General features: G+C 38.4%; 2 protein-coding genes across 3 annotated transcripts in view; one reads left to right on the top strand and one right to left on the bottom strand.

The window, feature by feature from the left end:
• The first annotated feature begins 6 nt into the window (after positions 1-6).
• On the top strand, positions 7-11912 carry KLHDC2 (kelch domain containing 2). Its single transcript, XM_029952845.1, has 13 exons — positions 7-418; positions 3379-3458; positions 5183-5300; positions 7303-7418; positions 7733-7814; positions 7993-8076; positions 8603-8683; positions 8759-8817; positions 9212-9321; positions 9708-9780; positions 11114-11201; positions 11297-11349; positions 11556-11912. Exons 1-13 carry the CDS (start codon positions 266-268, stop codon positions 11677-11679), a joined length of 1221 nt encoding a protein of 406 aa, XP_029808705.1. The 5' UTR covers positions 7-265; the 3' UTR covers positions 11680-11912.
• NEMF (nuclear export mediator factor) overlaps positions 10819-22547 on the bottom strand; it is a 51972-nt gene continuing 40243 nt past the window's right edge. Inside the window, exons 26-33 of one of the 2 annotated variants that reach the window (XM_029952844.1) lie at positions 21450-21603; positions 16103-16180; positions 15758-15955; positions 14382-14414; positions 13696-13796; positions 13556-13599; positions 13396-13475; positions 10819-13188 (exon numbers count right to left, since the gene is read on the bottom strand). In XM_029952844.1, coding sequence (XP_029808704.1) covers positions 13111-13188; positions 13396-13475; positions 13556-13599; positions 13696-13796; positions 14382-14414; positions 15758-15955; positions 16103-16180; positions 21450-21603 — 766 coding nt within the window. In that variant the 3' untranslated portion in view covers positions 10819-13110. Of the gene's footprint in view, positions 13189-13395; positions 13476-13555; positions 13600-13695; positions 13797-14381; positions 14451-15757; positions 15956-16102; positions 16181-21449; positions 21604-22547 lie in introns of those variants that run through there. The other variant, XR_003913674.1, reaches the window with a different exon arrangement.

Genomic DNA, 22547 nt, shown 5'->3' with positions numbered 1-22547 from the left:
CGGACCCCCTTTCCGCCCTGCTCCCGGCCGAGTCACGCCGCCGCGCCCCCGGCGCGCGACCCCGCAGCGCAGCCCAGGCAGCGGAGAGGCTGTCCTCGCTGCGGAGGGCTGAGAGGGCGCGGGCGGCCAGCGGGCGGCCTTAGCCTCGTCCCTTTCGCCGCCGCCTGCAGCTCGCCTCTCGCTGCCGTGCATTGCTTCTTTTCCCTTTGTCTCTTCCCCCCGCGCGGGTGTGGGGATTGTGGGCGAACAAAAGTGCAGCCTCAAGATGGCTGATGGCAACGAGGATATGCGAGCGGACGACTTGCCAGGGCCAGCCTACGAGAGCTATGAGTCCATGGAGCTCGCCTGCCCCGCCGAGCGCAGCGGCCACGTAGCCGTCAGTGACGGGCGCCACATGTTCGTCTGGGGCGGCTACAAGGTCAGTGGGCGGCCGGCCGCGGCGGTTCCCGAGTCCGGGTCGGCGGGCGGCCCCCCATCCCCATCCCGCGCGCGACTGTGCCTGTCCGTGCATTTTCTTGCGAGCGGGCGTCTCTTCACCGGTCCCCCAACTCGCGCCGACGCTCCTGGGCTGCTGTCACGCCAGCGCTCTGCTTACGGGGCGCGCGGCGGCCCTGGGCGCTGTGGACCTTGGAGCGTTGTTTGGGGGAGGGCACGTTGGGCGGCGCAGGATTTGGAGATGTTTAATTTTAAAAGGTTGGGGGTTGGAGGTAAGAGAGGTGACGTGGTGTGATGTCACTCTTAACCATTTATCGGCCCGCTTAGAGCTGGGGTCCTTTGGCCCACGGATACCGTCGCTTGTGTAATCGCGGTGTAGGAAAACTCCCTGGAATTCCCGAAAGCCTCGTGGATGGCACTATTCAACCTTCCCGCCTGTTCGGGAGTCCTAGCTACACCTGTGCAGATGGTCCTCACCCTGTTGTTTGAACATTTTAATGATGTTAGGCTTTCAGCTGAGAAAGGGTTGACATCTTTCAGAGGAGACCCCTGTTAAGAAAATTAACGGGAAAGGCTGCACCAGTAACCAAAAAAAAACCAACAGCAACAGTTGTAACCACCAAGTTCAGTTCAGCTCTCTGGACACTATTTATAAACCATGTGAATAGGACCAATTTTGAGCCAGTTGCATTTCTTCTTGTTACCACTGGCTTCTTGTTACCAGGTGTCCCGTGTTTAAACTTCGTTCTCTAGTTCTCCTGCTCTTTTGCTATTAGAGCTTCCCAGTCCACTCCACATCCTAGAATTGGCTTATTTCATTTGCTCGGGTTGTTCTGAGACATTCCTACCAAAATATACTTTTTAGTGCCTTTTGGTCTTAACATTGATCTCCCTGTCCTCATTTGCTTGTAATCTGGTCCACTACACCTGTGTGTTTGGTGACTGATTTTATGACTCTGGTTAATAGAGTTTAGCTTCTTGTCTGGTCATTGCTGACCACTTTTGATATGACTGTCAAAAAAGACAGGTGGGATAAACTGCTGTGGCTGTCCTGATTAATTTGGTTTAACCACAAAAGCTTTTTTTTTTTTTGGGGGGCCAGTCCTAATTAACTGCAGTGTTTTCCTCAGCACCCAGTGAATAGCTGTTTAGAGGAGGGCATTTGGTAGGAGGAAGGGGCAGTTATGTAGTGACCCTTATTAAAATGTAAATCCACTGGAGAAAAGTTAACCTGTTAGTCAATCACACTTTGGTCTAAACTACATCTACATAATTTTATTTGTAAAAATCAGCAGCATTGACGGAATGGGACTTTGGGGAGTCAGGAGAGCGAGGGTTGTCAGGAAGGATGGTTTTTTTCTTTCTTTTTTTTAATGTTGACTTTTGAGAGAGAGCAAGGCAGGGACCAAAAGGGCGGGGGGGAACAGGATCCGAACTAGGTTCTGTGCTGACAGAGCAGGGCTCGAACCCATGAACTAACTTGAGATCATGAAGTGAGATCATAACCTGAGCAGAAGTTGGATGCTTAACAGACTGAGCCACCCAGGCGCCCCAGGAATGAAGGTTTCTGATGGTGAGTGTTTGAGGACCCAGAAGCCTAGGATTAGGCAGGATGGAAGCATGACCAGTTAAATGGGTGGTGGTTCCACAACAGGTTGTCCTCAGTATTTTGACTAGAACCCTGAGAAGCCCTTGGATATTGTTTTAAAGGCAATAAACCTTAGCTTCCCACACAGTAGTCCCTTTTCCTCTTCAGACCAGGCTGACCTACCCAGGGTCAGACTGCGGTCTTGCTTCCAGCCTTCTCTGTAAGTGGTGGAATAGAAAGGGAAATGTCTACGTGGCCACCTGCTCTAATACTGTGGGATACTCAAGCTTATGAGACTCTGACACCCGTTCTCTGTGAACTGCTATTGTTTACTGTATGTTGACATTGTTCAAAAAGTAGCCTGGGAGGCTCAAAGGCTGGGGAGGTCAGGCAGTGGATTGAAGTTGCAAATTCAGGGCAAGGAGAGTAGAATCCTGATTCCACAGTTACTTGTCTAGTAAGTAAATTACTTACTTCTTTAAAAAACCTGTTTTTTTGTCATCTCAACTACTATTTAGGGTTGTTATGAGGATTAAAGAAGTAGTAATTGGGGGTACCTGGGTGGCTCAGTCAGTTGACTATCCATCTTCGGCTCAGGTCATGATCTTGCGGTCCGTGGGTTCGAGCCCCACATCAGGCTCTGTGCTGACCGTTTGGAGCCTGGAGCCTGCTGTGGATTCTGTGTCTCCCTCTCCCCCTGCCACACTTGTGCTCTGGCTCTCTGTCTTAAAAATGTACATTAAAAAACAACATTTTTTTTTTAAAGAAAGTAATCCATTGATTGTGCTCCCCTAGTTCTGGCACATGGAAACTCATTCTGTTAAGGATTACTATCTGAAGGGAAATGGAGCAGAACAACGAGCGGAAGATTTTGCATATTGACTGAATCATTGCACACCTGCAATTCTGCCCTCTCGGTTTCTTGGTAGAGAATGGATGGATGAGAGTAAAAATGGCTAGAAAATGACATGTGTTAGTGGGAGCCCAGCACTTGTACATAACAGTCTTTAGTGTGCGAACCACAGCACAGCTAACCTCTCCTGAAGTCCTGCAACTGAAAACTGGGGTGTGGTCTGCTCAGGACAATGTGACCTTAGAGATTGCCCAGAGATTCAGCTTCTTGCTGAAGCTTTTCGATTGCACCTGCTGCATTGAAAACGGGAATTAGGGTCATCTGTAATGCCTGAGTATGTGGCCTGGAGCAAGGAACATCGTCCATTTGATAGAATTTTAAGACCTATTTAACATCTCAAAGCTCTCATTACTATCTCAAGATAGATATGGAAAAATATACAGGAGTATCTCTTTAGAATACCAATTATTTTTTGTATTTTCTATTTTTTAATTCTTCTTAGAGTAATCAAGTCAGAGGATTATATGACTTTTATCTGCCTAGAGAAGAACTATGGATCTACAACATGGAGACTGGAAGATGGTAACTGTGGATATTATGAGGGGGACTAAAGATTCAAGTAAGGTTGCAGATAAAAACTCTGTAAAACCCATTCCAATAAATAAAACTATTTGAAGATGCAGAGTTAACTGTATGTTCTAAAACCAACCTTCTACTAGTTCAATTTAGCTGCTAAGCATAGATAAGATACATTAGTGACTCTTCAGTAATTACTTGATTTTATTTAAGTTTATTTATTTATTTGAGAGAGAAAATCCCGAGCAGGCTCTGTGGGGACACAGGGCTAGAACCAGTGAACTGTGGGATCATGACCTGAGTCAAAATCAAGAGTCGGACGCTTAACCGACTGAGTCACCCAGGCACCCCTACTTGGTGGTTTTATGACCTTTGAAGAAATTTCTTTCAGGGCTGGAAATGTATCATTGTAATACTGAAATAAAGAGGTAGAGCCTTCCAATCCTGGGATGGAAATATAAAAGTTCCATATATATTTTTTCAAGATGTTATATCTTGTTATATGGAAAATGAGAAGAATTTTTAGATTGTATCTGCAAGAAATAAAGGTGGTATTTTAATGAGCTCCAAAATTAAAATTTCTATACAGATCTCTTTAAAACAGTGTGTTTTGTTTAAAAAAAAAAAAAAAAAGGAACTTTGCCTTCCATACAACTGGGGATATTCTGAAAAGGATCTTTTGCCAGTCTTGTGACAGTGGTGCTTAGAGGCTCTTGGCAGAATTTCAAGAGTTCAACTAAAAACGGGGCGCCTGGGTGGCTCCGTCAGTTAAGCCTGACTTCAGCTCAGGTCATCTCACAGTTCATGGGTTCCAGCCCCACTTTCGGCTCTGTGCTGACAGCTCAGAGCCTGGAGCCTGCTTCAGCTTCTGTGTCTCCCTCTCTCTCTGCCCTTCCTCTGCTTGCACTCTCTCAAAAATAAACAAACATGAAAAAATTCAACTAAAAATGTCAGGATTATTTCTGTACATGGCAAATCAGTGTTGATCTGAGCTGTTTCATCATGTTTTTTGTTTTGTTCTTTTTAGAGAACTAGAAATTTATTATGGTGTTCCTTTAATAGCGGAATTGTACATATTTTTAAAAAAATGAGCTCCATAAGGACTTTGTAAAACTCATCCTGCCAAACTTAAAGCTCAGCATAGATAAAGTGATAGAGTGAGCAGATCTTAATCCTATTAATACTCTGAATCATAAATTTCTTAGGTCTTTTTGATTCAGATTGTTTTAGATTCAGAATGATTGAAAGCATGCAAAGCACTCACAGGAGTGTCTGCCTACACAGAGTATTACCTAAATGTCTGTAGTGGTCCCTAAAGTTTGAATCAGATTCATTTGAATGGCTATAAAGGTGACTAAATAAAACACACTTGTTCAATTAATCTGTGAGGAGTGGGATGAAGTTTTCCTTTCAGGTCCCTGGGTGACTCAAAACCAAAAACAAAACAGCCACTTATGGTTATGTCAATAAAGAAACATAAAAAGGCGTGCTCCCAGGACTACAGGACACTAGGCTTCCCGGGCTGCTGCTCCTCCCTGCGTGGGGTCAGCTGGTGAGGAGAGAGGAAGAACTCCTCCTTAATTACTGTTAGATGCAGATGAGAACCCAGATGTTACCTAGCCGGCCAGCCTGTCTTATTTTTTCTGTTTATTGGGGGGATAGAAGAAAAATGAGTAACTTGTGCATTTCTTCTCTTTTGGAAAACATTTACATTGTCCTTTTGCCCTCAGGAAAAAAATTAACACCGAAGGGGATGTGCCGCCTTCCATGTCGGGAAGCTGTGCGGTGTGTGTGGACAGGGTGCTCTACTTGTTTGGAGGACACCATTCCAGAGGCAACACGAATAAGGTTAGTGTTTCTGAGGATTATGGTTTAAGGCAACTTTACTCTTTTTCAGACAACTTTCGATTTCTAAGGTTAGCCCATCCTTATTCCCGTCCTGGTTAAAAAAATGTATGTATTTGATAATGGTATGAACGTGCATTTTAGTATTTTGTCGACCAGTCCGTATTTCTTTAGGCTTTTTGTAAAATCAGCTTTGATAACTTGTTTGCCGTAATTTCCCAAATGGTTTTTCTTTGTGCTCTTTGAACCAGCTTTGGTACGTAGAATCTGGGAGTGTTAGGTAAATGTTAGTACCCAAATGAAAACAAGATGCAATCATGAGGAGCAGGGTAAAATGAACAGACCACCACCTGGCTATAAGGATAAATTAATATGGACAAAATTTTATATACTAAAATTCCCGTAATGTGGTGCTATAAGATACTGTTGTTCAGACTTTGTGTTTTTTTCAAAATGGAAGAAGATAGGTTTTTTTCCTCAGGTCAATAAGACAAATATCAATCAGAAAGATGCATATGATTTAGGGAGTCTCTTAGTAAATTTATTTAGCAATTTATATGCTGAGCACTTGGTTAGACATTGGAGACAGAGACGAATGATACAGTTCCCACTTCTAGGAGCTCACATTCTAAAGGGAACACACATAATAAGTAGATGATTCCAGTAGCATATAAGGAGATACATAGAGCCTGGCTCATAGTACAATAGCTCAGTAAATATTGTTAAATCTGAAAAAGAATCCTTGATGTTGTGTTTGGCAGGATGGAGGAAGAGAATGAGGAAGGTCTTTACCCAAGAGGGTTGAACAGAATCATAACTGGAAGGGGTAGCCAAGACAAGTGTCAGGAGGCAGAGGTATAAGCAAATGTTTTGTTCATGGAAACGCTAAGTGGTCTGGTGTGACTGGAGCCAATGGCTGACATAGTTTCAGACTATTCCTAGGAGCTCTAGGGATTTCTGAGATACCGTGGGACCCCCATGGGAGGAACGTCCTGGTTTTAGGCAGTCTCCGGATCACCCCTGCTCCTCCATCTTAACAAGTGTAGCTTTATTTCAGTTAGGCTTTTGCTTCAGGTTTTGTGTGAAGAAAGGGTTCTGTACCTAAAAGGTTTTGTGAGGCGCTGCTTCAGGCTGTCGTGGAGCCATGTGTTTTTAGAGCCAAGGAGGAGAGAGAGAGAACTTTGACACAACATGAAGCAGCTTGGGAAAGCAAGCAAGCAAGCTATGGCTTTAGGGGTGGACAGAGAAATGGCTATAGAGTTGTCTGATCAAAGGGAGGCTTAGGAGTCTTAGAAGTAAAAAGATACGTATAATGGCCAGGTTTATTCAAGTATCTGGACGTGAACCTTTTGAAAGATAGTCTTTAAAGACTCATCCTTAGCTCCTAGAGTTAAGTAGGCACTTAAGACATGTTTGTTACATTGAAATTGAAGGTGAAATTGCTAAGTTGAATTTTTTTGGTAATACCATCTTCATACTATAGATTAGCATAACTCAAGAGTGCCTGTAAGGCACAATATACTTCTATTCCTTCATCCAAAAAATGTGGCTATTGGAGGAAAAAAGTGAGCTCAAGAGGGTACTTAGTGATTGAAGTAATTAATATTCTGGCATAAGTTCCTCATGTAGGGGCGCCTGGGTGGCTCAGTCGGTTGAGCGGCCGGCTTCGGCTCAGGTCATGATCTCACAGGTCATGGGTTCGAGCCCTGCATCGGGCTCTGTGCTGACAGCTAGCTCAGAGCCTGGAGCCTGCTTCAGATTCTGTGTCTCCCTCTCTCTCTGACTCTCCCCTGCTAACACTGTCCCTCTCTGTCTCTCAAAAATAAATAAGACATAAAGAAAAGAAAAAATTAAAAAAAGTTCCTCATGTAGATTTGGACCAGTAACAGTCTATAGTCACAATTTTAGATGACATTCCTATTACCATAAATCACGACAAAATTAAGTGCCAAGGTTGAATTTCTATTGCATAACCAAATCTAACTGAAATCCTTTCTTCTGACAGTTCTACATGCTGGATTCAAGGTGTACAGACAGAGTACTACACTGGGAAAGGATTGATTGCCAAGGAATTCCTCCATCGTCAAAGGATAAACTTGGTGTCTGGGTATACAAAAACAAGTGAGTTCGCCCTGTAGGTTTGGGTTTTTATGTGCAAAGTGGTTTTGCCATTCAAGTGTCCTTACCCCATAAACACTGTAACCCTAGAACATAACTTCTAGGGCCCATATAAGGATTATGTGAATTAATAAAATCAAAGCACTTAACACCTAAGACATAATTAGGCACAGTAGGCATTATTCTAGAATAAGTATTTTCATATATTCAACTGTGTCTTCTCAATCCCTACCATGACAAAAGAAAAACTTCTTGTACCTTCCTAACCGGTGGATGTTAGAATTTTTAGTGTCTTGGTTTTATTTTTTATCAAACAGGTTAATATTTTTTGGAGGTTATGGATATTTACCTGAAGATAAAGTATTGGGAACTTTTGAATTTGATGAAACATCTTTTTGGGTAAGTGAAGTTTCATATTTGTATATGGTCTACTTAGTATGTTGAAATAATACATCTCATGTTTGCTAGTCTTACTCATTTTGCCTTGTCAATAAAGCAGACAAGGATATATAATTTTACAAATATTATTTGTATTACATAGAAAAAATAACTCCCAATTCCTACTCATTTTCTGTAGAATTCGAGTCACCCAAGAGGATGGAATGATCATGTACATATTTTAGACACTGAAACATTTATCTGGAGTCAGCCTATAACTACTGTGAGTTACTGAAGAATAATGAATTACCAAAGTAAGCCCACCTCGAGGAGGGAGGGAATTGGGAGGTGGTGGAAAATTGACAGTTCATTCTTGTTTTACTGGAGAGAGAAAATCCATTGCTTTCATTGTTCTCTAAGGAGTCCATACCTAAGAAAAGTATAATGAATGCATGGACTAACACAGCATCTACTAATCTAATAGATGTTAAGGGGTATTGCTTATAACTAAATAAATGACTTGGCACTCCACTGTAAGTTACTCAAATATTCAATTTCTTTTTCCTCTTAACAGGTGTCCTAAAATGTGCCACATTTTATTAAAAAAATAAAACAAGCATTCTGTTTTAAATAAAACTAGTGCATTCAGTAATACATATCAAAAATCTAAAATGACAGCTCCCAGCGCTCGTACTGCTGGTGACTAGACATATTTGAGCTTTGAAGCTTAAGTGTCTTGCATATTCGCATCCCACAGCCGGAGACCACTCTGGTGTTTATTTAAAAAATTAATTTTATGACTTTTATAGGGTAAAGCACCTTCACCTCGTGCTGCCCATGCCTGTGCAACAGTTGGAAACAAAGGCTTTGTGTTTGGAGGCAGATATCGAGTAAGTATATGAATGGCTTCAATGATTTGCTTATGAGTCATTCAAAATGATAATTACTCAATTATCCTTTTTCAGGATGCTAGAATGAATGATCTTCACTGTCTTAATTTGGATACATGGGAGTGGAATGAATTGTATGTATCATTTTAGATAATTACTAAAACTTTTTAATGTTTTTCTTTATTCTGTTAGCACAGAAAATTTAAGCAAGTACATTATATAACTGACTTTAAATAAACATGGTCTCTAGATCCTTAAAGAAGGAATTTTATTTTTTGATTTCCTAGTCCCATAACTGTCTGGCACACAGCATATGTGCTCAATATTTGTTCAAAAGGTCTCAAGTTCACTCTCCCTCCTAAGAACATAGGAGGTATACCAAGTATGTAGCTGTTAATACCAAGACGACTTTTAAATTTAAAGTCTTTTCATAAATTCTATATAGATTTTCAAAGAAAATGTCAGTATTTCTCTGTATTAAACAGTGGCATTTAAACACAGATACTGTAACTTAACTATTATTTTCAGAATTCCACAAGGCATATGCCCGGTTGGCCGATCTTGGCATTCGCTAACACCAGTTTCTTCAGATCATCTCTTTCTCTTTGGAGGATTTACCACTGATAAACAGCCACTAAGTAAGTCCTTTAAAAATGTAAGAAATCATTACATAGCATTCATATGTAATATATAAATAGATGAAAAAACTCAGTCTATTTTAGATGTATCAGAGGGCTGTAGGGTTGGTTGAAAGGTTTGCTATTATTTTTGATCCTATACAAATCTATAATTGTTTTTATACTATAATATCCATCTATTCTGTCCAGTGCAGCCCTTAAAAGCCCCACCAAAAGGTTGTGACATGCAAAGGGCTTTCTTGGTTAACTGCAGGGAAAAACAGGATATATACTTTCTGTTTCTACTCAGTCTATTACTTTTCTTGCTAACAGTGTGCCCTTTAAACATCAATGTCCCATTAACAAAATAACATCCTTCATGGCTCTTCTTTCTTTGCTTCAATCAGGTGATGCTTGGACTTACTGCATCAGTAAAAATGAATGGATACAGTTTAATCATCCCTATACTGAAAAGCCAAGGTATGAGCTATTTAAAAAGTAATTCTTCTACATCTTTATGGACCTTACTTATTAAGAGTTGGGGTGCCTGGCTGGCCAGTCAGTAGAGCATCTGACTCTTAATCTCAGGGTTGTTTGAGCCCCACGTTGGGTGTAGGGATTACTTAAAACCTTTAAAAAAAAGATGTAATGATTGAAGAAATTTGTGACTGCATTACATCCACCATTCTTCTTATAAACACCCTAGCATTCACTAAGGTTTAACACTGTACTTTTTTTTTTCCCCCAATGTTATGGAGAGAGCACACGTCTGAGCATGAGCAGGGTAGGGGGGGAGAGAGAATCCCACGCAGGCTCTGTGCTGGCAGGGCACAGATGAGGACCCAGTCTCAGGAACCATGAGATCATGACCTGAGCCAAAATCAAGAGTCAGATGCTTAACAGACTGAGCCACCCACACGCCTCTACCATCATACCTTTTGAAAGAAAAGAAAACCAATGGTTTCCTTGTATTAAATGCTTGCTTTTCTGTCATGGTGCATAAAAAACTGGGCTGGATGTTGACTTTGCTGTTTTTATCAGAAAATTGATGTAGTTAATCAAGGTCTTTACTCAGGTAAATTGAGCTGTTTCTGGGTTTGTCCAAAAAAAAAAAAAAACTGGAGAGAATTTCAAAACCTTAAAGAATGCATATGGGGGGAAATCCAGAACTTCCTATTAGATTTGTAATAGCATTGTATACCAAATATTAAATCACCCAAAAAGAATTATTTTTGTTAATATATTGATATATGTTAGTATCAATAAATTCTAAAAACTGCTAAAGCAAGTAATATAATCACAACTGGTATTCAGAGCTTATGTAGGTAGGTCAGTCTGCATTTCCCCACAAGCCTCTGATTTAAGTACACTTAGGCCACAAAGGCTTCATCTGGCACAAAAATTCTTTCCATAGAATTACCAGACCTGATACTTTGTGTCAGGCAGATTCACAGCATCTTCGGGTGTTTTAAGGTCAACTGGCCCTGCCTATGAAAAGAAGAAGATCCAGAGGGCATGTACCACACATCTCCCAGAAGATTTTTATTGCTAACAAAGACCTAGAGAACAGATCAGTCAGTTCAGACCCCTCATTGCATAAGTTAGGGCTGGACCAGAGAGAGAAAATGGTAACATTCAGATAAAACAGACATTAATTGATTTTTCTAGCTTTGGCTACTTAAGATAATTGCTTCTCGAAATTAGGTTTTGGTCTATACTGAAGATCTCTAGTCTTTATCATTCGGTTCATAATATAAAATTGTCAACTTGGTATTTGGGTAACTTAAAACTCAAGCGTTTGTTTTGAATATAGATTATGGCACACAGCTTGTGCCAGTGATGAAGGAGAAGTTATTGTTTTTGGTGGATGTGCCAATAACCTTCTTGTCCATCACAGAGCTGTAAGTATACTACCCTGTATTAAAGGACACTTCATCCTATTTCTGAAACTTGTGGAGTACTTATTTTAATGTGTTCTTCATTAAATATTTTTCAGGCACACAGTAATGAAATACTTATATTTTCAGTTCAACCAAAATCTCTTGTAAGGTAAGTAACTTTTGACTTGGTACTCAGATTATTTTAAATTAGTGCTCTTGAAAAACCAGGTTTATTAGAGAACTTACTGACAAGTCTTCATTGATAAAACTAGTTCTTATGAAAATCTTTAAACAAAGTGGGCTTTTTTTTGGGTAATTCTTCAAGTTAATGTACTTCTAAAACAGTAAATTTATTTTTCTCTTGTCCACTTTCAGGCTAAGCTTAGAAGCAGTCATTTGCTTTAAAGAAATGTTAGCCAACTCGTGGAACTGCCTTCCAAAACACTTACTTCACAGTGTTAATCAGAGGTTTGGTAGTAACAATACTTCTGGATCGTAAGGCTTCACAGATAATCCCTCTGATCACCTTGCATGGACAGCAATTCTGTAAACATCAGAGAGTGGCATTGTTTGTATAATTATATGCATTGTTGTAGTTTGCAGCTTTTTGGTTTTAATGTGCATGTGACTGGCCTAGAGAACCTATTTTTGTGTCTAAAGTTTACAATAAATGTATTTAACACCAGTAACCGTCTTCTATTAAAGCAAAAGAAAACAATACTTGGCTTTTTACCCCAAGGAATGATTATTATATTTCCTTTTTGGTAACTTCAGAATATATAGCTGTAGAAACGTTATACTAATGATTCTTATCACTATCAAAATGGTGATGTTATTTTTTTAAATTAATATACATATACTTTTTAAATAGCAAGAGTAGTCTCTTACATTGTATTTACAACATTGGCTATATGTAATAATTACAAGGTTTTTTGGTGTGTTTTTTTTGTTAATTTCAAATGGAAAAACTATCAGCAAGACTAAGCTGTTAAAAGAAATTTTGGAAGGACCAACAGCTGTTTAGTACTTTGACCTTAATGCTTTGGTATAGGGGCTGGGGAAAGTGGTCATATTGACTGTAAGGAGTCATTGTCTAATCATTTAAAAAGTGACAGGTTTTTTTTTTCTAGCTCATAAAAGAATGGAAATGATGTAGGACTTTATTCTCCATTCGTTAGGAGACAGAAGAAGAAAGCTGTGTCAGGAGTCGTTAGTGGTAAGCCTCTAAAAGCGTACTTACAATATCCTAGGTTAAAATACTCTGTAACATGCTGATAATTACTAGAGGTAGAAAATAAAATGCTACAGAACTGAATGAGATTATGAGGATGAAAAGTGAAGGATAAATGCATGGAAATGATCAATACCAATTTTTTCTAGGTGTTATTTCTTAGGCTGAATTACGTCTGTTTTAAATCTGGTCTAATACACTTTTTGACAAGTAGAAGTAAAAGCAGTAGGTTTCCAAGACTTAAGCATTTAGGACTAACCGCCCCCAGCCCTCACCACCGCACCAGAAGACAGAACCACCCGTGACCGGCCTGGGAGTAACAGCACTGAGCCGCTATGCGAGGTGGCTTTCAAGTCCACAGTCCAAGCAACTGAGCCACTGCACACTTCCGTTTCTTTACAACACGAAATGAACATAGTATTAACCTCCCAAATTTTAAGAAAATGTGTAATAACTACAGCTGTATACAATTAGCATTTAACTGTCCACAAATATTTTAGGAAATCCTGTCCTAGCGTTTCCTCTCTATAAAACTGGAAACAAACAAACAAACAAACCAGTAAGTCCTTTTGGAGAATATAGCAAGGCAATGTTTAGTTCGTTTTTTAAATGTGTAAGTCTTGTTACATGATGTTTTCATCTCTGAACTTCCAAAAGGCTATAAAATTGGGTCTTCAGTACTTTAGGATTTCATTTCAGCTATTTTCTTTTTACATTCAGAAGATTGGGTGCAGACACTTTGACTTTGCCAGGAATGTTTCTTGATAAATCCGTGTCCTAAAAAAAAGAGAACTGCTGAATATGTTCACGTTCTATATGGTAGTCATGTTCCTTTTATGACAATTATGTATCCTCTGCCATTAAAAGAAAGGTATTTCCAAAATTTTCAACCAAAATGATCTTACTTATATCTTATTTTTCTACCAGAACAAGAGCTGCAGCTTGGCATGTATTAAAGAAACAACCAAAATTAGAATACTTTACCTTTACGCTGCGAAATAAGTCTTTTTCTCTTGCTGTTGCTTCTTTGGAATGCATGAAACTATTCAAGGCTGTTTTTGCAGCTGTAAATAGAAAATACAAGAATCTATTTCTGTTCAGTGAAGAAGTGTTCAAAATCGTAATTCAAAAAGATTTTAAATACCTTTTCCCTTTTTCTGAACTCCAGGAGTAAGTTTCACTTTGTATCTTTAAAAAGGAATTACATGTATCACTAAAGAGAGATCTCAAAAACAATTCATAACTATTGTAGCAGCTATTCTGAGTAAACTAAAGATGACTTACTTATAGTTTGTCATAGTGGAGTAAGGGGCACATATCGGAATTGCAAACAGTAACACATCTTCAGGGTGTGGCTGCCCTGTCAGAGAGTCAAAGAGATTTTCCTAAAAGGGGAAAAACAAACACAATCATAAAATGCATACTAGTCCTACAAAAGGAAAACTAATATTTCAACATATTTTTATCTTTTTCTGGTAGACCTACAGTCTTTTCCCCCCACCCTTTCCCTGATAGAGCTACCGTCTTAAAACCAATGGTATTTATACTTATATTCTTTACTAAAAATTTTTTCCATAGCATAATTCTCAATGACTTTCAAAATGGCACCTCTGCCCCTGGACACTTTTGCCTGTTCTTAAGGAAGAATCTTAGAGCCTTCCTAGAGTTGCCCTTTCATGGGCTGCCAAGGACTTATCTAAATGTTTCATGTATATTTTCAAAACAACTCTCGCGGCAAGGACAATTTCCTGACTCTTCAGATGAGGAAACAGAAGCACAATAAGCAATGGTTCAAGGTTGCAATTACATGTGTCAAAGTTGGGATTCAAACCCAGAATGCTGGACTCCAGGGCTTGTGATCTTGTCTTAGCCCTTAAGTTTTAATTAGTTAGAAACTGTGTATAAAATGTTCTGGGAACTAGACTGCAGTCAGAGTGTGTTATAGTAGGGACCCCAACACAAAATCATACCTCATTACCCTGTTGATCCAGATCTTGCTCTTCCTGCTCCAAACATAAAATTTTTAAAGTCAGCTATAACTTAAAATGAAATTCCACATGATTAAAAACTATGAGAAGAAAAAGTATTAATACAACAAGACTGTCACATTGAACCAACAGGTTATGGACCCCAAGAATGTGTTTTTCAATGTCCCAAAACTCTAGTGAATTAATATGTGCATCTAGTATTTTAGAGAGCAAGACCATTCAAAGAAAAAGCATTGTTCTAAAGGACTTTCATTTGGAGTATGTGCTAAAACAATAAAACGTAAAATGACAACTAAATTATATATGTTTGCCAAAAGAAAATGGAGAATCCTGGTGAACAGAGCTTTTATTTTTTAGTTTTCCTTCAATAGTTCTAAGAAAAAAATTTCACTATTAAGGTAAGCTTCGGAGTCCCTGTGTGTCTCAGTCAGTTAAGCGTCTGACTCTTGACTTCAGCTCTGGTCATGATCTCACCAACTGTGAGCTCAAGCCCCCACAATCAGGCTCTGTGCTGACCATGTGGTCCCTGCTTGGGACTCACACACAATCGATACATAGAAAAGGATAAACAAAGTAAGTTTAATTTTGTTTGCTTTCCTTAAATTATCTCCAAATAGATTTTTTACGTATGATTTATAACACCTCAATATGAGTTTACAGAATTACAAATAAGGGAAGAACAGTGTAAAATATCTGAGGGTCAAACTGAGTTATAACCCCACTAAACAATAACATTGTTCAGAGAAAAAAAATAGTAACACATTTAGAATCCCTGTAAGCATTATCTGCACTGAACAGAACAAACAATTCTAACCAAAGCTTTAACTACAATAAATAACATATAGGCAAAGTCAAAGTTTTTCCAATTTTATAAAATAATAAATTCTTTGCTCAGGATTTCAACAACATCTATTTAAAGCTGGGCTTGTTGTACTCAGGGAACCATCTTAAAGTTCTCACTAGTTTTTCAACCAGGGCACTTGGCAGTTTAAACATTATATAAGATAATACAGCATATATTCTCATAGAAAAAATCTAGAGAAGTGCAAATTTCTACTCATCTTCAAGATAATCCCATTTATTTATTTTAACTAAGTTCCCACTAGAATCAGAGCCTCTCCATATACTTCTTTTCTAAAGGCTTGTGATAAACTACTTACCTATGAACCTGACCATTTTCATGCTTATATCCTGGAAGTTTAGTCTTTTAGGTTGTATTTCTAAGATGACTTTAATTAAGCATAAGGTTACCATTTGTCCTGGTTTTAGCACTGTAAGCCTCATGTTTTGGGAACCCTGAGATGGTTAGTGATCCTAGCTAATAAAGCGAAAGCCCAAATATGTGTGGTAAGCTGTACCTTGTCGTCATGTGGATCATCTACAGCCAACTCTTGTAACTCCTGAGTCACAACTTCAAGGGAGGGAGTTTCCTTCTTTATGCTTTCTGAAGCCCTTTGTCCACCTCTAGGTTTCTGGGGCTGTTTCTTCACAGGTTCTTCCTTTGTTTTTCCTTTCTTCCCCTTCTTCCCTTTTTCTTCTTTGTTTGAACCTGCAGACTTTAATTCATAGAGGCAAAATAATTTAAGTATGTTCAATATTGTCAATACTTTAACAAAAATGTATTTAATCCTACCCATATGACAGGCCATGGTCTGGATGCTCCTTAAGAAGCAAAGGAAGAAAATATTTTAGATGTTACTTACCCCCAGCAATTTCATGATGAGTTCACGGTCTTCTTCATCTTGGTCTTTGTATTTTTCCTTCATTTTTTTCATTTTACTCTACAAAATCAAAAGATTTTAGTTGGAAACTTCACTTAAGAAATGTCAACAAATGTTTGTAAAGAGAAGGTTCTCCTGTTGTCTGTCAAAAATGCTTACTGAGCAAGGTACCATTATAATAAATATGGAGGCTACGAAGATGGATAAACCATAGTCCTCAGCTCAAGGATTTTACTATCTGGTAGGGAAAAAATACACATAAGAGCAAGTTTAAATTAATGCAACATATTCTAAATATAAACATTTTTAGGTAATTCAGAGAAAGACATTTTCAGCTGAAGCAAGAACTATGGGGAAGAAATAAAACTTGGAAGTCTTAAGTAAATTTTATAGTATCAAGGAATATACAAAAAGCAGGATTATAAGGTGAAAACAGGACAGTGTAAGTAACAGCAAGGTATTGTATTTGGTTGGAGTCAGGATATACATACAGAGAAAGAATAGGGAACATGGCAGCAAAGCTAAGGTGAGTAAAGGTTCTTAAGACTGAATTTTCTCAACAAACTGGTTTTATCTTTATCTTTTACCTGGGCTAAACATCCAAATCACCTAGTAGTTTTCTTTTTCACCTAGTAATTTTTAAAACCACAGACATCTAGGCCTCACCTCCAAAGATATTTGCCTTTATTCATCTTAGCTGGGGCCCATGTAACAAATTTTAAAGACTTCTTTAAACACGACACAAAAAACCTAACTACAAAAGAAAAGATTGATCATTCAGACTTCATTAAAATTAACAAACGCTGTTCATAAAAAAAAGAAAGAAAAAAAGCAAGCCTGGGTGTGCCTGGGTAGCTCAGTCAGCTAAGTGTCAGACTCTCAATTTTGGCTCAGGTCATGATTCCAGGGTCACAGGATCAAGCTCTGTGTTGGCCCTGCACTGTAGTCTTCGCTAAGCATGGAGCCTGCTTGGGATTCTTTTCTCCCTCTGCCCCTCTCTCCCGGTCAAGAGCTCCCTCCCTAAAATTTAAAAAGGAGCCCGAGAAATATTTCTAACATATGTATCCAAGGAAAGATCTATATTCAGAATTTCAAAGAACTCTTATACATTAATAACAAAGCTGGACAACCTAATTTTTAGAACTGGGCACTTTAAAAAGAGGCCAAATGTCTCAATATGAAAAAGTGTTCAATATCATTAGTTATCAGGATCATATGAATTAAAACCAAAATAAGACTGGTATATACACACCTGAATGACCAGAAAGACCCCTGACAATACCAAATGTTACAATGCAGAGCAATTATAATTCTGATATTCTGCTTGATAGGAAATTGGTACAAGTACTCTAGAAAACTGATTGGTTGTACATACTAAAGCCAAACACAACACGAATGCTATAATTCAGCATGTGACTCCTAGCTATACACCACAGTTATTTCATTTTTTTTGTTTGTTCGTTTTTTTGTGGGAATACTAATTAGGCACAAGTGTGGGCATTCTGGAAGAGTAAGTCCTAGAAATATATTTAAATGTCTTGATCTGGGTGGTGACTTCACAGATGTGTGTGTGTTTAAAAATTCACTGATCTAAACACTCTAGATGTGTGTATTTTACTATATGTGCAGTACACATAAAGTAAATGTGCCTTAAAAAAAAAACAACAACCCTGAGAGGGTTGCCTGGGTGGCTCAGTATGTTGAGCATCTGCCTTCCACTCAGGTCATGATCTCACTGTTTGGGACACTGCTGACAGCTCAGAGCCTGGAGCCTGCTTCAGATTCTGTGTCTCCCTCTCATTCTGCCCCTCCCCCACTTGCTCATGCACACGCTCACTCTCTCACAAAAACAAAACCAAACCAAAACATTAAAAAAAAATCCTGTACATAATGAACAATATTATCATGAAACTGAACGAAGAAATGGAAAACCCAATGAAAAGAAGTTTCTTGGAAAACAGAAGTTAGGAAATTCAACTTCGAAGAAACAAAACTGAATAGACCTATGATCATGAAGAAATTTAATTAGCATATACAGTAAAAAGTTGGTTTCAGACCATAATTTGTTCTGGAAACATGCTTATTATGCTAAGCACTTGTATATTAAAGTCAATTTCAAGAATCACTGGCTCAGTTGTGTTCCAGCATTGCCTACTACTCATATTCCATGATTTACTCATTTATCAAGCTAAAATTTATTAGAAATGTGTGCTCCTCTTGTGGAACACGTGCAGAACAAGTTACGAGTAAAAAGTAAAGAGCCAAAAGTAAAGAGACCAAGAGAGGGGGGCGAACAATGTGATCTTCAGTGACTTCTTCCCAAAATTGGTATTTTGTATAAATGAAGGCAGAAACATGGTCTTTCTTGTTTGCCACTGAATGTGCAGTACCTAGCAGGGGAGCTGGTACAAAGCAAATACAAGGAAAACCTTGCATTGCAAGTAACTTGTTCTGTGAGGTTCTGCAAGACCAGCACACATTTCTAATAAATTTAAACTTGATAAACAAGGGATATGGAACACAAGTAGTATTTGACACCAAGTGTCACATGATCACAAATTTGCTTTGGCATACAAAGTTCTTTGGATTATATAAGTCTGTTTCCAGAACCAATTATGCGCACAAACCAAGGTTTTACTATAAAACCTACCCACAAACTGCAAAAACACCAAGTCTCCAGTTATAAACAAATGCGATCTATCAAATTTCAAGGAATGACCTCCATTTTATACAAAATTCTAGAGAGCAGTAAAAGGAAAAACTGCCAAACTTACTTTATGAAGCTGGTATAACTTAGCAAAACCAAGCACAGTATGAAAAAATCAGGCCAATTTAATCAGTTTTCTTAAGTAATTTACCACATGAACTGGTTAAGGGAAGAAAATAATAGATGCAAGAAAAGCATTCAATAAAACTATCTAATCATTATTAAAAAATAATGCTTCATAAAGGCTATCTACCAACCAACAACCCAAAGGCAACATCCCACAATGATAAAAATCTTAGAAACAGTCCCTTTAAGGGCGCCTGGCTGGCTCAGTCGGTTTAGCGTCCGACTTCAGCTCAGGTCATAATCTCACAGTTCGTGGGTCCAAGCCCTGCATCGGGCTGTGTGCTTACAGCTGGCTCAGAACCTGGAGCTGGTCTTTGGATTCTGCCTCTCCCTCCCTCTCTCTGTCCCTCCCCTGGTCACACTGTCTCTTTCTCTCTCTCACAAAATAAATGAAACATAAAAAAAAAAATTAAATAAAAAAAAGAAACAGTCCCTTTAATGTATAATTAACAAAAACCACACTATTACTTCTATGCAACACTGTACTGATGGTTGAATAGTGCTAAAAACAGAAGTAATGGATACTAGGATTAGAAAAAAAAGCCATTATTTGGAGACACTATGCTGCCTACAAGTGAAATACTAAAATATTCAATAAAGTTACCTAATACTAAATCAATATAAGAAAACTGTCTTCCCACAAACCAGTAAAAACCAGAAATAACAGGAAGTGAAAGTTTAAAAAAAACTCAAAGATTATAAAATATTCTCACATGATTACAGTTACATTCATGGACAAATAGACTCAATGTGGTAAAGATGAAAGTTCCCCACAAAATTATCTAAAAATGTAATGTTTTTTAGTAAAGAGTCCCTCAGGATTTGCCTTGAAACTTAAATCTGTAGAATATTTCACTGTATGAATATATACCATGTCATTTTTATTTTATATTGTTGGGCATTTAAGATTTTTTTCAATTTTTTGTTTTCTGCCATTACAAATATCAACTTGATGAATATCCTTAGTGCTAGTGCGTGCACGTGATTATTTTAGGATAAATTCATAAAGGTAGAACTGCTCAAAGGGTTAGTGGATTATTAGGACTCTTGATGGGAATTCCCATGATATGTACTCAAACATTTACTGAATGACTGAATGAATACACATTTTCTATTAATTTGATGGGTGGAATTTTTTATCACTTTTTGTTTTTTCACATTTGCCATTGGTCTTTCAATTTTATAAATGGTTCTTTTTGTCACTGGGAATTTATTTTGTTAGCTTTTTAACATGACTCACCACTAATTTTGAGTATTTGATACTTTTCCAAATAATCTGTGATAGTATTATATCACATACTACACATTTAAATATTATAGTTAATGGTCCTATGTCTAGATTTTATTGTTTTACTTTTTGTATTTGGCTGTTTCTATGTTAAATACCATACTATTTTAATAATTCTAACATTAAATGTTCTACTTAATAGGGAAATCCCTCATCAGTCTTCTTTTTCAAGATTCCCTTAGCTACTCTCTAATATTAACTCTTTCAAATGAACTTTAGAATTATTCCTTCAAGTTAATTAAAATCTCAATTCTGATTAAAGTCATGTTGAATGTACAGTTTATTTATTTTGAGAGAGCGTGCATGGGAGGGGCAGAGAAAGAGGGAGAGAGGGAAGGGGAGAGAGGGGGGAGGAAAGTGAGAGAGAGACAACGAGAGGGGTGGTGGGGGGGAGGGGGAGGGAGGGAGGGAGGGGAGGGAGGGAGAGAGAGAGAGAGAGAGAGAGAGAAAATGAATGAATGAATCCCAAGCAGGCTCCACACAGTCATAGTGCAGAGCCCAATGTGGGGCTTGAACTCACAAATCATGAGATCATGACCTGAGCCAAATCGAGAGCCACCCAGGTGCCCCTGAATGTACCTATTAACATGAGGGGAACTGACATTCCTTCCATATGCTCAGTATGTCCCTGTATTTTTTTGAGGTCCACTGGAAACAAACAAAAACCAGGAGATTCTGACCACTGTGGACAGAGGGAAGATCATAAAATATGATCTTTAAGATTTCAAAGGAATTAATTTTTACAGTGAATAATTGATACATATTAGCTCATAATTTCCTGTTTTTACACTGCCACAGCATTTTTTAAAGTATATTCTATATCCGATACCTCTTTCTTCATTATCCTCTTTAAATAAAATATATAGGAACTCTAACCAAAATCTCATTAATATTTGAAAAAAAAAAAAAAACCCATTAAGCCAAATTATCAATAACGACCACTCTGCTGTTACTAGCAGAGCGTCACTGGCAAATCCCAATCTTCTAATTCCTCTTCTACATAAAATGAGAGCTTCTATCTAGATGATCTTCAAGAACAAAGAACAGTGATCTCCATGCTCCCCAAACCTTGTCTCTTTTTAACTAATTTTCAGTAGATTTTTGCCTACATCTTTTGTTTCGCTTAAACTTTAAAAAAGTAAGAACTTCACAACTTCATCTGTGAGCAAAGAGTACTCAATTCAACAGTTCACCCGAAGTTTTAGTACCTTTTGTCCTCGCTTCATTGGCTGCACAGATGGGACAGTTTTGCTTGTGTTCTGAGGAATTTCAATGTGTAGAGCATTTTCTTTTTCTTTGTCCTTTACCTCTATCACTTCTAAATCCCCTAAGTCACTTGGAAGCTTTTTCTTCTTCATTTCCCTAAACATGAATGAAATGGTAACATTTAATTCTTTGAATATCAAATCCTTAGTGCCCTAAAATAGTACAGGGGAAGGAGAACATGTACAACTTGTAAAAGATCATGGCTTCTGCTTAACTTCATAACCACCGGGCTACACTATAAAAGCACAAATCATCACACTGGAAGAAGTTGGACATTTTTTGTTCATGGATTTCTCATTCTTTCGGTCAGCCAGCCCTAACCCTTCACTCATCCTTCCTCAGCAGCCATGTTCAGTCCCTCCACACCTTAATGACCAGGCACTGGGATTTGCAGTCTTAAGTCAGCATGGCCTTGACAGATCTTAAAATATTCAATAAAATATTTGTTGCCAGGTTAGCTGACAAACGAATAAAAATACACATATTAAGGAGGAAGAGGAAATTCTATTCCTAGGCTATTTTCCATGTGCAGTCTTTTCTGTCCCCACTGCCTCTGTCTGCTCCAGGTCCTCATCACTTCCTACCTAGACCTTCCTCCAGTGTTTCCCGTAATCTGCTCTACATAAACTTCTAGATAGTCTTAATTGTTTACCTATGTCACCTTCCCATTTAAAATCTCCCAAAAGTGCTCATCACTTTCAGGATAAAGTCCAAAGATACTTAGCTTATCATTCTAATAAGTTCTCCACTTTTGGTCCAAAATCACTTTGCCAATCTTCCCATCTACCACTTCACAAACATGAACTTTTTGCTTTCATCTCAGTCTATTTATGATTTCCCCAAAGCACTATGCGTAATACTTCCAAATCCCTGCCCTGTTTTGTTCATGCTTATTTTAATCAGAATCTCTGACCATCTTATCTTCATTTACTTAAGTCCTAACACATCTTTAAGGTATACTTCTGATGGTATTTCCCAAAACACCTAAACTCACAGCAATTTCTTACTCCTCTACTACTATATCCCTATATGTGGCTCCT

This window comes from Suricata suricatta, chromosome 9 (genome assembly GCF_006229205.1).
Source record: "Suricata suricatta isolate VVHF042 chromosome 9, meerkat_22Aug2017_6uvM2_HiC, whole genome shotgun sequence".
NCBI classification, from domain to species: domain Eukaryota; kingdom Metazoa; phylum Chordata; class Mammalia; order Carnivora; family Herpestidae; genus Suricata; species Suricata suricatta.
Note: the sequence above shows the minus strand (reverse complement) of the source record. Positions and strands in the feature narration are given on the sequence as shown.